Source organism: Oncorhynchus mykiss, chromosome 13 (assembly GCF_057628025.1).
Source record: "Oncorhynchus mykiss isolate SJ-2025 chromosome 13, ASM5762802v1, whole genome shotgun sequence".
Classification (NCBI taxonomy): Eukaryota; Metazoa; Chordata; class Actinopteri; order Salmoniformes; family Salmonidae; genus Oncorhynchus; species Oncorhynchus mykiss.
In genome coordinates, this window is record NC_143034.1 from 84,152,063 (window position 1) to 84,168,067 (window position 16,005).

The 16,005-nt window shown below is 47.3% G+C and overlaps 1 protein-coding gene across 2 annotated transcripts in view; it reads right to left on the bottom strand.

Moving 5' to 3' along the window:
• Nucleotides 1-15,265, bottom strand: part of traf7 (TNF receptor-associated factor 7) — a 46,920-nt gene extending 31,655 nt beyond the window's left edge. The window contains exons 1-9 of one of the 2 annotated variants that reach the window (XM_090194520.1): nt 15,129-15,265; nt 7,271-7,463; nt 6,480-6,571; nt 5,658-5,774; nt 4,460-4,552; nt 4,121-4,154; nt 2,761-3,040; nt 908-1,042; nt 140-235 (exon numbers count right to left, since the gene is read on the bottom strand). In XM_090194520.1, the coding sequence (XP_090050646.1) occupies nt 140-235; nt 908-1,042; nt 2,761-3,040; nt 4,121-4,154; nt 4,460-4,552; nt 5,658-5,774; nt 6,480-6,571; nt 7,271-7,322 (899 nt within the window). In that variant the 5' untranslated portion in view covers nt 7,323-7,463; nt 15,129-15,265. Of the gene's footprint in view, nt 1-139; nt 236-907; nt 1,043-2,760; nt 3,041-4,120; nt 4,155-4,459; nt 4,553-5,657; nt 5,775-6,479; nt 6,572-7,270; nt 7,526-15,128 lie in introns of both variants that reach the window. The other variant, XM_090194521.1, reaches the window with a different exon arrangement.
• Between the last annotated feature and the right edge of the window lie 740 nt (nt 15,266-16,005).

Genomic DNA, 16,005 nt, shown 5'->3' on the forward strand with positions numbered 1-16,005 from the left:
CATGGAGCCTATCAGGGAGAGTCAACATGGAACCTATCAGGGAGGGTTAACATGGAACCTATCAGGGAGAGAGGGAGGGTCAACATGGAACCAATCAGGGAGAGAGGGAGGGTCACCTGTACCTCATGGTTGTACGTACCTGTCATCAGTCTGTTGCAGGAACTCCTTCAGCCCTTCAAACTTACACAGGTCCAGATGGGTAGAATACGTATCCTGGTTACCGATAAACGCACATCTGAGGAGAAGGAGAGAGAGGGGTCAGACAGGGGGTCAGACAGGGAGAGGGAGAGGGGTCAGACAGGGGGAGAGAGAGGGGTCAGACAGGGGGTCAGACAGGGAGAGAGAGAGGGGTCAGACAGGGGGAGAGAGAGGGGTCAGACAGGGGGTCAGACAGGGGGAGAGAGAGGGGTCAGACAGGGGGAGAGAGAGGGGTCAGACAGGGGGTCCAGATGGGTGGAATACGTATCCTGGTTACCGATAAACGCACATCTGAGGAGAAGGAGAGAGAGGGGTCAGAGAGGGGGAGAGAGAGGGGTCAGACAGAGGGTCAGACAGGGGGTCAGACAGGGGGTCAGACAGGGGGTCCAGATGGGTGGAATACGTATCCTGGTTACCGATAAACGCACATCTGAGGAGAAGGAGAGAGAGGGGTCAGACAGGGGGTCAGACAGGGGGTCAGACAGGGAGAGAGAGAGGGGTCAGACAGGGGGAGAGAGAGGGGTCAGACAGGGGGTCAAACAAGGGGTCAGACAGGGGGAGTCAGACAGGGGGTCCAGATGTGTGGAATACGTATCCTGGTTACCGATAAACGCACATCTGAGAAGGAGGGGTGGGGTTAGACATGAGGTCGGGGGGGGTCAGGGAGGGGGTCAGTGTGTGTGTGTGTGTGTGTGTGAGCGCGACCTACCCGTATTTGGAGTGAGGGCACTTGATGTGTTCACATTCCTTAAGGTGTCCCTCCAGGTTCATGGTGAGTAGAGGAGGGCAGGAGGGGTTGTTGGGACAGCGCACTGGACGGTAGTCACAGCTCACCTCGTGCTCCCTGCAGGTCAGAGGTCAACATCAGGTCACAGCAAAAGGGGATCGTTTCCCTCCGACGTCTAAACAGCAAAGAGGATCTTTTCCCTCCGACGTCTAACCAGCAAAGGGACCGTTCCCTGAAACGTCTAACCGGCAAAGGGGACCGTTTCCCTGAAACGTCTAACCGGCAAAGGGGATCGTTTCCCTCCGACGTCTAACCAGCAAAGGGGATCGTTCCCTGAAACGTCTAACCAGCAAAGGGGATCGTTCCCTCCAACGTCTAACCAACAAAGGGGATTGTTTCCCTCCGACGTCTAACCAGCAAAGGGGATCGTTTCCCTGAAACGTCTAACCAGCAAAGGGGATCGTTCCCTCCTACGTCTAACCAGCAAAGGGATCTTTTCCCTCCTACTTATAACCAGCAAAGGGACCGTTCCCTGAAACGTCTAACCGGCAAAGGAATCGTTCCCTTAAACGTCTAACCGGCAAAGGGGATCGTTTCCCTGAAACGTCTAACCAGCAAAGGGGATCGTTTCCCTGAAACGTCTAACCGGCAAAGGGATTGTTCCCTGAAACGTCTAACCGGCAAAGGGGATCGTTTCCCTGAAACGTCTAACCGGCAAAGGGATCGTATCCCTGAAACGTCTAACCGGCAAAGGGGATTGTTTCCCTGAAACGTCTAACCAGCAAAGGGATCGTTCCCTGAAACGTCTAACCGGCAAAGGGATTGTTTCCCTGAAACGTCTAACCGGCAAAGGGATCGTTCCCTGAAACGTCTAACCGGCAAAGGGATTGTTTCCCTGAAATGTCTAACCAGAAAAGGGGATTGTTTCCCTGAAACGTCTAACCGGCAAAGGGGATCGTTTCCCTGAAACGTCTAACCGGCAAAGGGGATGGTTTCCCTGAAACGTCTTTCCGGCAAAGGGGATCGTATCCCTGAAACGTCTAACCAGCAAAGGGGATTGTTTCCCTGAAACGTCTAACCAGCAAAGGGATCGTTCCCTGAAACGTCTAACCAGCAAAGGGATCGTTTCCCTGAAACGTCTAACCGGCAAAGGGGATGGTTTCCCTGAAACGTCTTTCCGGCAAAGGGGATCGTATCCCTGAAACGTCTAACCAGCAAAGGGGATCGTTTCCCTGAAACGTCTAACCAGCAAAGGGATCGTTCCCTGAAACGTCTAACCAGCAAAGGGATCGTTTGCCTGAAACGTCTAACCAGCAAAGGGGATCGTTTCCCTCCGACCTCTAACCAGCAAAGGGGATCGTTTCCCTGAAACGTCTAACCAGCAAAGGGATCGTTTCCCTGAAACGTCTAACCAGCAAAGGGATCGTTTCCCTGAAACGTCTAACCAGCAAAGGGGATCGTTTCCCTGAAACGTCTAACCAGCAAAGGGATCGTTTCCCTGAAACGTCTAACCAGCAAAGGGGATCATTTCCCTCCGACGTCTAACCAGCAAAGGGGATCGTTTCCCTGAAACGTCTAACCAGCAAAGGGATTGTTTCCCTCCTACGTCTAACCAGCAAAGGGATCGTTCCCCTCCGATGTCTAACCAGCAAAGGGGATCGTTCCATCTAAATTCCGGCAGCTATAGACTCGTCTCTGCACCTATTGAGGTCTGAGAACATCTGACCAACGTTTAGATTTTTAGAGTGAACTGTCCTTTTAAAAAATCACAACGGCACAATAACTAACTAAACAAAAGTAACATGTCAAAATGCATTGACATTTCAAGCCCTTACTTGCGTGTGGTGAGCTTGATGGTGAAAGGACAGCCCATTGGATCAACCTCAAAGTTCCCAGGTCCTCCCATCTTAGGTGTCCCTTCACCCCGACTAGCAGCAGTGCCTCCTCCGGCCCCGTTAGGGGAAGCCCCTCCTCCGGCCCCGTTAGGGGAAGTGGGGGTGGTGTTTAAGAGCCGGCAGCCGTATTTACAGTGGATAAACAGCTCTCCTATCTGTTCTGCTACAGCTATGTTGTTCACCACCACAGTCAACTTAGCCGTGTCCACCGGACACTTATCTAGAGGAGGGGAGAGAGGGAGAGAACAGGGAGGAGGAGGGGAGGGGTGGAGGAGGGGAGAGAGGGAGAGAACAGGGAGGAGGAGGGGAGGGGTGGAGGAGGGGAGAGAGGGAGAGAACAGGGAGGAGGAGGGGAGGGGTGGAGGAGGGGAGAGAGGGAGAGAACAGGGAGGAGGAGGAGAGGGGTGGAGGAGGGGAGAGAGGGAGAGAACAGGGAGGAGGAGGGGAGAGAGGGAGAGAACAGGGAGGAGGAGGGGAGGGGTGGAGGAGGGGAGAGAGGGAGAGAACAGGGAGGAGGAGGGGAGAGAGGGAGAGAACAGGGAGGAGGAGGGGAGAGGTGGAGGAGGGGAGAGAGGGAGAGAACAGGGAGGAGGAGGGGAGGGGTGGAGAAGGGGAGAGAGGGAGAGAACAGGGAGGAGGAGGAGAGGGGTGGAGGAGGGGAGAGAGGGAGAGAACAGGGAGGAGGGGGGGAGGGGTGGAGGAGGGGAGAGAGGGAGAGAACAGGGAGGAGGAGGGGAGGGGAGGAGGAGGGGAGAGAGGGAGAGAACAGGGAGGAGGAGGGGAGGGGTGGAGGAGGGGAGAGAACAGGGAGAGAACAGGGAGGAGGAGGGGAGGGGTGGAGGAGGGGAGAATGAGAGAACAGGGAGAAAGAGGAGGGGAGGAAGAGGGAGAATGAGAGAACAGGGAGAAAGAGGGGAGGGGTGGAGGAGGGGAGAGGGAGAATGAGAGAACAGGGAGAAAGAGAGGAGGGGTGGAGGAGGGGAGAGGGAGAATGAGAGAACAGGGAGAAAGAGATGAGGGGTGGAGGAGGGGAGAGAGGGAGAATGAGAGAACAGGGAGAAAGAGAGGAGGGGTGGAGGAGGAGAGAGGGAGAATGAGAGAACAGGGAGAAAGAGGGGAGGGGTGGAGGAGGGGAGAGGGAGAGGGAGAATGAGAGAACAGGGAGAAAGAGAGGAGGGGTGGAGGAGGGCAGAGAGCGAGAGATAAACAAATGTAACAACAATTTGCATTCACATTATATATGTGATGCTGGAAAGGTGCAACTATTTAACCAACAGTGTAGGTAGGTAAAGTCCCCTACCGGAGGTCAAGGCACATCGCCTGCAGAAGGTGTGCTGGAGGGAGAGACAGACAGAGACAGGTCAATGAAGGAGGGGTGAGGAGAACAAACAGGGGAGACAGAGACAGAGGTCAATGAAGGAGGTTGTGAGGAGAGGAGGGGTGAGGAGAGGAGGGGTGAGGAGAACAAACGGGAGCGGAGAGGAGGGGTGAGGAGAGGAGGGGTGAGGAGAGGAGGGGTGAGGAGAGGTGAGGAGAACAAACGGGAGCGGAGAGGAGGGGTGAGGAGAGGAGGGGTGAGGAGAACAAACAGGGGAATGGAGAGGGTGAGGAAGTGAGAGGAGAGGCTGGTTTCTCTCACCCCACAGGTGGTGATGACAGGGTCTTTGAAGACGCTGCAGCAGAGCTGACAACACAGCTTCACCGACGGCTGCTCTGCAAACACCAGGGGCTCCTACACACATCATTAGCATAGTTAGCATTCAGGTATCACCAGCACAGTTAGCATTCAGGTATCACTAGCACAGTTAGCATTCAGGCATCACTAGCATAGTTAGCATTCAGGTATCACTAGCACAGTTAGCATTCAGGTATCACTAGCACAGTTAGCATTCAGGTATCACTAGCATCGATAGCATTCAGGTATCACTAGCATTCAGGTATCACTAGCATCGATAGCATTCAGGTATCACTAGCACAGTTAGCATTCAGGTATCACTAGCACAGTTAGCATTCAGGTATCACTAGCACAGTTAGCATTCAGGTATCACTAGCACCGGGGTATCATCAGCATCGATAGCACCGGGTATCATCAGCATCGATAGCACCGGGTATCATCAGCATCGATAGCACCGGGTATCATCAGCATCGATAGCACCGGGTATCATCAGCATCGATAGCACCGGGTATCATCAGCATCGATAGCACCGGGGTATCATCAGCATCGATAGCACCGGGGTATCATCAGCATCGATAGCACCGGGTATCATCAGCATCGATAGCACCGGGGTATCATCAGCATCGATAGCACCGGGGTATCATCAGCATCGATAGCACCGGGTATCATCAGCATCGATAGCACCGAGGTATCATCAGCATCGATAGCACCGAGGTATCATCAGCATCGATAGCACCGGGGTATCATCAGCATCGATAGCACCGGGGTATCATCAGCATCGATAGCACCGGGGTATCATCAGCATCGATAGCACCCGGGGTATCATCAGCATCGATAGCACCGGGGTATCATCAGCATCGATAGCACCGGGGTATCATCAGCATCGATAGCACCGGGGTATCATCAGCATCGATAGCACCGGGGTATCATCAGCATCGATAGCACCGGGGTATCATCAGCATCGATAGCACCGGGGTATCATCAGCATCGATAGCACCGGGGTATCATCAGCATCGATAGCACCGGGTATCATCAGCATCGATAGCACCGAGGTATCATTGAAGTATAATTAGCATCGAGTTAACATTGGCATCGATAGCGTTAGCGTATTTAATGTTGAAGGATTGTGTTAGCATCTTTAGCATCATTAGTGTAGCCGTACCGTGTCGTCGTCGTCCTCGTGAAGAGAGAAGGTCGAGCGGAGAGACATGTTGGACTCAGAGAGGAGGGAACGCACCGAGATGGCAGAGTCAGAACGCCTCGGGGTGCTGATGGGGAGCTGGGGGGGATAGAGACAGAGAGAGAGAGTAATGATACCTAGGCAACATACACAGGGTACCAGTACTGAGTAATGATAACTAGACTATATACACAGGGTACCAGTACTGAGTAATGATAACCAGGTTATATACACACAGTCGTCTGGAACAGTCGGTGCGTTCATGCATGGTTCAGTGTTGCTTGCCTCAAGAGTGAGCATAGACGGTATTTAGCTCATCTGGTGGGCTCGCGTCACTGGGCAGCTCGCGGTTGGGTTACCCTTTGTAAACCCGTGATAGTTTGAAAGCCCCCCCCCTGCCACATCCGACGAGTGTCGGACCCGGTGTCGTAGGATTCTACCTGAGAGTCCTCTTGCCTGTTTTATATCTTTCGTCAGAAGTCGTAGCAGGATTTACTTATACGTGTCCGGGTTAGTGTTCCCGCTCCTTGAAAGCGACAAGTCTTCCGGTTGGGATATGTTCGTCACCGTGGCGACGAAGACGTCGTCGTCGATGCCCTTATTAACGAAGTGATGTGGTAAAACTCCTCAAGGGTGATTTCCCGGGAACATATTCCCGAGTGTTTCTAGCGAAAGCATTTTATTGAACTATGAACCAGTCAAATAAACTTGAAATAAATAGATTTTCTATACATTATATTTCTATAGAACACAAAGAGATCATGAGCAAAATCAGTGTGTGTGTGTGTGTGTGTGTGTGTGTACCATGCCATCCTCGTCGTCTCGTGGCGAGTATGTGAGGGTACTGGAGGAGGAGGGGGTACGGCGGTGCTGCTTGTAGGTACCGGAGGCTTCCGCTGAAACAGAGAGAGAGAGTCTGAGGTTACCGTTAGTTATCTTGTAGTTTAACCATATTTTAGGTGCCATACAGTTACCATAGTGACCTTAAACTCACTAGGAAGTTACCACAATAAATCGCTGACACCGTAGAATCTAGATTATACATTTCTATGTCTGGCACACCTATGGCTTAAGTCACTGAGGTTAAATTGACACCATAGAAATATAATCTAAAAATTAGAAACTATGGTGTCAGTTTAACCTCACCGACTAAGCCCTTGGTGTGTCAGGCATAATCTAGAGTTTAGATTATATTTCTGTCTCTGACACACCAAGGGCTTAGTCAGTGAGGTTACACTGACACCATATCATCTAGATGATATATTTCTATGTCTGACCTATGGCTTAGTCAGTGAGGTTAAACTGACACCATAGAATCTAGATTATATATTTCTATGTCTGACCTATGGCTTAGTCAGTGAGGTTACACTGACACCATAGAATCTAGATGATATATTTCTATGTCTGACCTATGGCTTAGTCAGTGAGGTTAAACTGACACCATAGAATCTAGATTATATATTTCTATGTCTGACACACCTAGGGTTTTGTCTGAGGTTAAACTTCCAGGATGTTGCAGATAGAACAGATATCAGCTGACATGATTCCTTATCAGAGTTTTTCCCCTGACAGAGGTTTTCCTGAGGTGGACTCACTTTTAGCTCCAGGAACCACAGCTGAGAAGGTGGGGCCGAAGGAGGCCTCCATGCTGGTGGGTTGTCACCCCGCTGGGGGGGTCTGGCTGAGGGAGGGAGGGGTTGAGATGTCTGGATGGGTGGCAGACTGCTGCTGGTGCTCTGGAGGTGCTGGTGTAGAGGCCACTCACTGCTGCTCACAACCCTCTACAGCCTGGGGGGGTACAGGAGGTCAGAGGTCAGGGGAACCCACACACTGGACACAGCCTCTACAGTCTGGGAGGGGGGGGGGGGGTACAGGAGGTCAGAGGTCAGGGGAACCCACAGAGTGGACATGGCCAGAATTACTATTGATCACTTCTAATAAGATTGGTGACAGGTCTGCAATCTAATGGAAACTGTTCCAATTTAACAAACGACAAACCTATTGACCTTAATGTCAGATGAACAGGTTACCATCTGAGATCTGACTGACGACAACACGGCCTTAATGTCAGACCAACAGGTTACCATCTGAGATCAGACCAACAGGTTACCATCTGAGATCAGACCAACAGGTTACCATCTGAGATCTGACTGACGACAACACGGCCTTAATGTCAGACCAACAGGTTACCATCTGAGATCTGACCAACAGGTTACCATCTGAGATCAGACCAACAGGTTACCATCTGAGATCTGACCAACAGGTTACCATCTGAGATCAGACCAACAGGTTACCATCTGAGATCAGACCAACAGGTTACCATCTGAGATCAGACCAACAGGTTACCATCTGAGATCAGACCAACAGGTTACCATCTGAGATCAGACCAACAGGTTACCATCTGAGATCAGACCAACAGGTTACCATCTAAGATCAGACCAACAGGTTACCATCTGAGATCTGACAGACGACAACACGGCCTTAATGTCAGACCAACAGGTTACCATCTGAGATCAGACCAACAGGTTACCATCTGAGATCAGACCAACAGGTTACCATCTGAGATCAGACCAACAGGTTACCATCTGAGATCAGACCAACAGGTTACCATCTAAGATCAGACCAACAGGTTACCATCTGAGATCAGACTGACAACAACACGGCCTTAATGTCAGACCAACAGGTTACCATCTGAGATCAGACCAACAGGTTATACCATCTGAGATCAGACCAACAGGTTACCATCTGAGATCAGACCAACAGGTTACCATCTGAGATCAGACCAACAGGTTACCATCTGAGATCAGACCAACAGGTTACCATCTGAGATCTGACTGAAGACAACACGGCCTTAATGTCAGACCAACAGGTTACCATCTGAGATCAGACCAACAGGTTACCATCTGAGATCAGACCAACAAGTTACCATCTGAGATCAGACCAACAGGTTACCATCTGAGATCAGACCAACAGGTTACCATCTGAGATCAGACCAACAGGTTACCATCTGAGATCTGACCAACAGGTTACCATCTGAGATCAGACCAACAGGTTACCATCTGAGATCAGACCAACAGGTTACCATCTGAGATCAGACCAACAGGTTACCATCTGAGATCTGACTGAAGACAACACGGCCTACTTTGACCTGAACACATGAACCTGTCCAACAACTATCAATGATCAACAACTCTGTGCTAGCTACACAGGACTTCCATACCAACGCCTTCCTGGCCAGTGGAAAAACAGACTTCTATCTGTACAAAACCCCAATACTCCAAGCAGTCCTAATGAGAAAAGAGATGTGGAACAAGAGGACCAAGTCCACAGAGACCAGAGCAGTGCTTCTCTAGCCATCTGCTCCTCTCTAAACTCACGATGTAAACAGAAAGGCATGCAGAACGTCACCTCATATGGTCATATCATACCGAATCAGCCAATAAAAACTGCCCGGGACCACTAATCGTAGGGAATGCGCGAGGGGTCCCACCCCCCCCCCCCTGTCAGAGAGAGAGAGAGAGAGAGAGAGAGAGAGCGAGAGAGAGAGAGAGAGAGAGAGAGAGAGAGCGAGAGAGAGACAGAAAGAGAGAGAGAGCGAAAGGCAAGCAGAAAGAGCGAGAGAGAGAGAGAAGCAGAGGACCACTAATCGTAGGGAATACGTGAGGGGTCCCACCCCCCCCCCCCCTGTCAGAGAGAGAGAGAGAGAGAGAGAGAGAGAGAGAGAGAGAGAGAGAGAGAGAGAGAGGCAGAAAGAAAGAGAGAGAATCAGAAAGAAAGAGATGCAGAAAGAAAGAGAGAGAAGCAGAAAGAGGCATACTGAACCAATGTTAACTCACTCCTGGGCACTGGGCCAAATATGTGATGCACAACGATTCACACACTGATAGTTTGGTATCTGCTACCTAACGTTATCTACATGGCTTGCCAGCATTCAATGCAAATGGTCAATGATGATGTGTAAACTAGGTGGGAAATGATCACCAAATTAACTAGTTATCATACCGAAACAGACTAGTCCTCCAGCTGGTTAGCTTTTAGCTGTAGAGACTTAGCTAGTTATCATACCGAAACAGACTAGTCCTCCAGCTGGTTAGCTAGTTATCATACCGAAACAGGCTAGTCCTCCAGCTGGTTAGCTTTTAGCTGTAGAGACTTAGCTAGCTATCATAACAAAACAGACTAGTCCTCCAGCTGGTTAGCTTTTAGCTGTAGAGACTTAGCTAGTTATCATACCGAAACAGACTAGTCCTCCAGCTGGTTAGCTTTTAGCTGTAGAGACTTAGCTAGTTATCATACTGAAACAGGCTAGTCCTACAGCTGGTTAGCTTTTAGCTGTAGAGACTTAGCTAGTTATCATACCGAAACAGACTAGTCCTCCAGCTGGTTAGCTTTTAGCTGTAGAGAATTAGCTAGTTATCATACCGAAACAGACTAGTCCTCCAGCTGGTTAGCTGGTTAGCTGTAGAGACTTAGCTAGCTATCATAACAAAACAGACTAGTCCTCCAGCTGGTTAGCTGGTTAGCTTTGAGCTGTAGAGACTTAGCTAGTTATCATACCGAAACAGACTAGTCCTCCAGCTGGTTAGCTTTTAGCTGTAGAGACTTAGCTAGCTATCATAACAAAACAGACTAGTCCTCCAGCTGGTTAGCTTTTAGCTGAAGAGACTTAGCTAGTTATCATACCAAAACAGACTAGTCCTCCAGCTGGTTAGCTTTTAGCTGTAGAGACTTAGCTAGCTATCATAACAAAACAGACTAGTCCTCCTGCTGGTTAGCTGGTTAGCTTTTAGCTGTAGAGACTTAGCTAGTTATCATTACCGAAACAGACTAGTTAGCTAGGTATCATACCGAAACAGACTAGTCTTCCAGCTGGTTAGCTTTCAGCTGTAGAGACTTAGCTAGTTATCATACCAAAGCAGACTAGTCTTCCAGCTGGTTAGCTTTTAGCTGAAGAGACTTAGCTAGTTATCATACCAAAACAGACTAGTCCTCCTGCTGGTTAGCTTTTAGCTGAAGAGACTTAGCTAGTTATCATACCGAAACAGACTAGTCCTCCAGCTGTTTAGCTAGTTATCATACCAAAACAGACTAGTCCTCCTGCTGGTTAGCTTTTAGCTGTAGAGACTTAGCTAGTTATCATACCAAAACAGACTAGTCCTCCTGCTGGTTAGCTTTTAGCTGAAGAGACTTAGCTAGTTATCATACCGAAACAGACTAGTCCTCCAGCTGGTTAGCTTTTAGCTGAAGAGACTTAGCTAGCTATCATAACAAAACAGACTAGTCCTCCAGCTGTTTAGCTTTTAGCTGAAGAGACTTAGCTAGCTATCATACCGAAACAGACTAGTCCTCCAGCTGTTTAGCTTTTAGCTGAAGAGACTTAGCTAGTTATCATACCGAAACAGACTAGTCCTTCAGCTGGTTAGCTGGTTAGCTTTTAGCTGAAGAGACTTAGCTAGCTATCATAACAAAACAGACTAGTCCTTCTGCTGGTTAGCTTTTAGCTGTAGAGACTTAGCTAGCTATCATACCGAAACAGACTAGTCCTCCAGCTGGTTAGCTTTTAGCTGAAGAGACTTAGCTAGTTATCATACCGAAACAGACTAGTCCTCCAGCTGTTTAGCTTTTAGCTGAAGAGACTTAGCTAGCTATCATACCGAAACAGACTAGTTAGCTAGGTATCATACCGAAACAGACTAGTCTTCCAGCTGGTTAGCTTTCAGCTGTAGAGACTTAGCTAGTTATCATACCAAAGCAGACTAGTCTTCCAGCTGGTTAGCTTTTAGCTGAAGAGACTTAGCTAGTTATCATACCGAAACAGACTAGTCCTCCAGCTGTTTAGCTAGTTATCATACCAAAACAGACTAGTCCTCCTGCTGGTTAGCTTTTAGCTGTAGAGACTTAGCTAGTTATCATACCAAAACAGACTAGTCCTCCTGCTGGTTAGCTTTTAGCTGAAGAGACTTAGCTAGTTATCATACCGAAACAGACTAGTCCTCCAGCTGGTTAGCTTTTAGCTGAAGAGACTTAGCTAGTTATCATACCGAAACAGACTAGTCCTTCTGCTGGTTAGCTTTTAGCTGTAGAGACTTAGCTAGCTATCATACCGAAACAGACTAGTCCTCCAGCTGGTTAGCTGGTTAGCTTTTAGCTGAAGAGACTTAGCTAGCTATCATAACAAAACAGACTAGTCCTTCTGCTGGTTAGCTTTTAGCTGTAGAGACTTAGCTAGTTACCATACCGAAACAGACTAGTCCTCCTGCTGGTTAGCTTTTAGCTTTTAGCTGTAGAGACTTAGCTAGCTATCATACCGAAACAGACTAGTCCTCCAGCTGTTTAGCTTTTAGCTGTAGAGACTTAGCTAGCTATCATACCGAAACAGACTAGTCCTCCAGCTGTTTAGCTTTTAGCTGTAGAGACTTAGCTAGTTATCATACTGAAACAGGCTAGTCCTACAGCTGGTTAGCTTTTAGCTGTAGAGACTTAGCTAGTTATCATACCGAAACAGACTAGTCCTCCAGCTGGTTAGCTTTTAGCTGTAGAGAATTAGCTAGTTATCATACCGAAACAGACTAGTCCTCCAGCTGGTTAGCTGGTTAGCTGTAGAGACTTAGCTAGCTATCATAACAAAACAGACTAGTCCTCCAGCTGGTTAGCTGGTTAGCTTTGAGCTGTAGAGACTTAGCTAGTTATCATACCGAAACAGACTAGTCCTCCAGCTGGTTAGCTTTTAGCTGTAGAGACTTAGCTAGCTATCATAACAAAACAGACTAGTCCTCCAGCTGGTTAGCTTTTAGCTGAAGAGACTTAGCTAGTTATCATACCAAAACAGACTAGTCCTCCAGCTGGTTAGCTTTTAGCTGTAGAGACTTAGCTAGCTATCATAACAAAACAGACTAGTCCTCCTGCTGGTTAGCTGATTAGCTTTTAGCTGTAGAGACTTAGCTAGTTATCATTACCGAAACAGACTAGTTAGCTAGGTATCATACCGAAACAGACTAGTCCTCCTGCTGGTTAGCTAGTTATCATACCAAAACAGACTAGTCCTCCTGCTGGTTAGCTTTTAGCTGTAGAGACTTAGCTAGTTATCATACCAAAACAGACTAGTCCTCCTGCTGGTTAGCTTTTAGCTGAAGAGACTTAGCTAGTTATCATACCGAAACAGACTAGTCCTCCAGCTGGTTAGCTTTTAGCTGAAGAGACTTAGCTAGTTATCATACCGAAACAGACTAGTCCTCCAGCTGGTTAGCTTTTAGCTAAAGAGACTTAGCTAGCTATCATAACAAAACAGACTAGTCCTCCAGCTGTTTAGCTTTTAGCTGAAGAGACTTAGCTAGCTATCATACCGAAACAGACTAGTCCTCCAGCTGTTTAGCTTTTAGCTGTAGAGACTTAGCTAGCTATCATACCGAAACAGACTAGTCCTCCAGCTGTTTAGCTTTTAGCTGAAGAGACTTAGCTAGTTATCATACCGAAACAGACTAGTCCTTCAGCTGGTTAGCTGGTTAGCTTTTAGCTGAAGAGACTTAGCTAGCTATCATAACAAAACAGACTAGTCCTTCTGCTGGTTAGCTTTTAGCTGTAGAGACTTAGCTAGCTATCATACCGAAACAGACTAGTCCTCCAGCTGTTTAGCTTTTAGCTGTAGAGACTTAGCTAGTTATCATACCGAAACAGACTAGTCCTCCAGCTGGTTAGCTTTTAGCTGAAGAGACTTAGCTAGTTATCATACCGAAACAGACTAGTCCTCCAGCTGTTTAGCTTTTAGCTGAAGAGACTTAGCTAGCTATCATACCGAAACAGACTAGTTAGCTAGGTATCATACCAAAGCAGACTAGTCTTCCAGCTGGTTAGCTTTTAGCTGAAGAGACTTAGCTAGTTATCATACCAAAACAGACTAGTCCTCCAGCTGGTTAGCTTTTAGCTGAAGAGACTTAGCTAGTTATCATACCGAAACAGACTAGTCCTCCAGCTGTTTAGCTAGTTATCATACCAAAACAGACTAGTCCTCCTGCTGGTTAGCTTTTAGCTGTAGAGACTTAGCTAGTTATCATACCGAAACAGACTAGTCCTCCTGCTGGTTAGCTTTTAGCTTTTAGCTGTAGAGACTTAGCTAGCTATCATACCGAAACAGACTAGTCCTCCAGCTGTTTAGCTTTTAGCTGTAGAGACTTAGCTAGCTATCATACCGAAACAGACTAGTCCTCCAGCTGTTTAGCTTTTAGCTGAAGAGACTTAGCTAGTTATCATACCGAAACAGACTAGTCCTCCAGCTGTTTAGCTTTTAGCTGAAGAGACTTAGCTAGTTATCATACCGAAACAGACTAGTCCTCCAGCTGGTTAGCTTTTAGCTGAAGAGACTTAGCTAGTTATCATACCGAAACAGACTAGTCCTTCTGCTGGTTAGCTTTTAGCTGTAGAGACTTAGCTAGCTATCATACCGAAACAGACTAGTCCTCCAGCTGGTTAGCTGGTTAGCTTTTAGCTGAAGAGACTTAGCTAGTTACCATACCGAAACAGACTAGTCCTCCTGCTGGTTAGCTTTTAGCTTTTAGCTGTAGAGACTTAGCTAGCTATCATACCGAAACAGACTAGTCCTCCAGCTGTTTAGCTTTTAGCTGTAGAGACTTAGCTAGCTATCATACCGAAACAGACTAGTCCTCCAGCTGTTTAGCTTTTAGCTGAAGAGACTTAGCTAGTTATCATACCGAAACAGACTAGTCCTCCAGCTGTTTAGCTTTTAGCTGAAGAGACTTAGCTAGTTATCATACCGAAACAGACTAGTCCTCCAGCTGTTTAGCTTTTAGCTGTAGAGACTTAGCTAGCTATCATACCGAAACAGACTAGTCCTCCAGCTGTTTAGCTAGCTATCATACCAAAACAGACTAGTCCTCCAGCTGGTTAGCTTTTAGCTGTAGAGACTCAACTAGCTATCATACCGAAACAGACTAGTCCTCCTGCTGTTTAGCTAGCTATCATACCAAAACAGACTAGTCCTCCTGCTGTTTAGCTAGCTATCATACCAAAACAGACTAGTCCTCCAGCTGGTTAGCTTTTAGCTGTAGAGACTCAGCTAGCTATCATACCGAAACAGACTAGTTAGTTAAATTAGCAAATCACTGCCATTAATCATTTCACCGATTCTTGTTGCACAAACCGCTTTTCCTCCAAAACGGGAGAATCTATTCCTGTTTTGTTTTGTGTTCTTAAAAAAAAAAAAAAGGTAAACTGTTTCCATACTGAATAAGTTACACCCCGTGAATAGTTGGCTAGCTGGAAGAAAAATAAAACTAGATAAAAATGGTATCTAACTGCTTGAAATAACGTTACAGCTGTCGGGTATGTGTGTGATGTTAACTGATCGCAAACACTGCAACAAACAGATATATATTTAACTATGCTGTTTACCAATGATATGACACATTTAACATAATCACAATTCGTGAGTGATCTTACCATTGTGTTAAATCGTAGTTAACTGTGTAGTTGAAATGCTCCTTTTCTCTCTTTCACGCCTCAAAACAACAAGCAGTCGGAGAGAAGCGGAAGTCCTCTCGACCGTGTGCGTCGGATACAGGGGTCAAAGACCGCAATGTATCATGGGTATCATTTTTTGGGGGGGTGGGGGGGACTGACTGATCTATAAATAATAATGAGTATTATTTTTTATTTTTTTTATGATGTAAAGTGATTTTTCTTTTGTAGATTAGTCAGTCGTTTTTGACGCTCTCGAACAACGGGCCCCCTATTTCATACGGCTCAGAGTGTAACCAAACGGGACTACAATACCCATTAGGCCCTGTTCGAGAAGACTTGATAGTTCATCATGCAGCTTTAAGCACAGATGGAACAATGAGACAGATTTCATCGGATGTATAAATGTGAAGCATCCGGTTAGCGGTTTTCCCCACCTACTACCAAATATGGTAGTGAGAGGAAGCCCAGTGGCTGACAATGGGAGAAGAGTTGGATTTTGGCCTGACATTCCGCAAATTTATTAATCGATTAAACATTTTTATCTCAATACAGTTTCCTTTTTTTCCCAAAACTAAAATCTGTTACGAAGTTTTGCCCAAGTTTCCCAAAAAATTGTGTTGTTTAGAAGGCGTGCCAAGGCAAATGTAGTCATTGCACACGCACACTTCAGAGTAGGCGTTCCCCAAAGGAAATATGTAAATAAATTCTAGAAGGCGCCAATTGGATCTCGCTAGCTCCTGCTTGGTTCTGCCCACCATAAAAATATCTAATTTGTTCTCATTTGAAACGACAGGCTGTGGTCTATCTTGGTTTAGTTATAAAAAAAAATATTTGGCTTTAGAGTTCAGATCCTGGA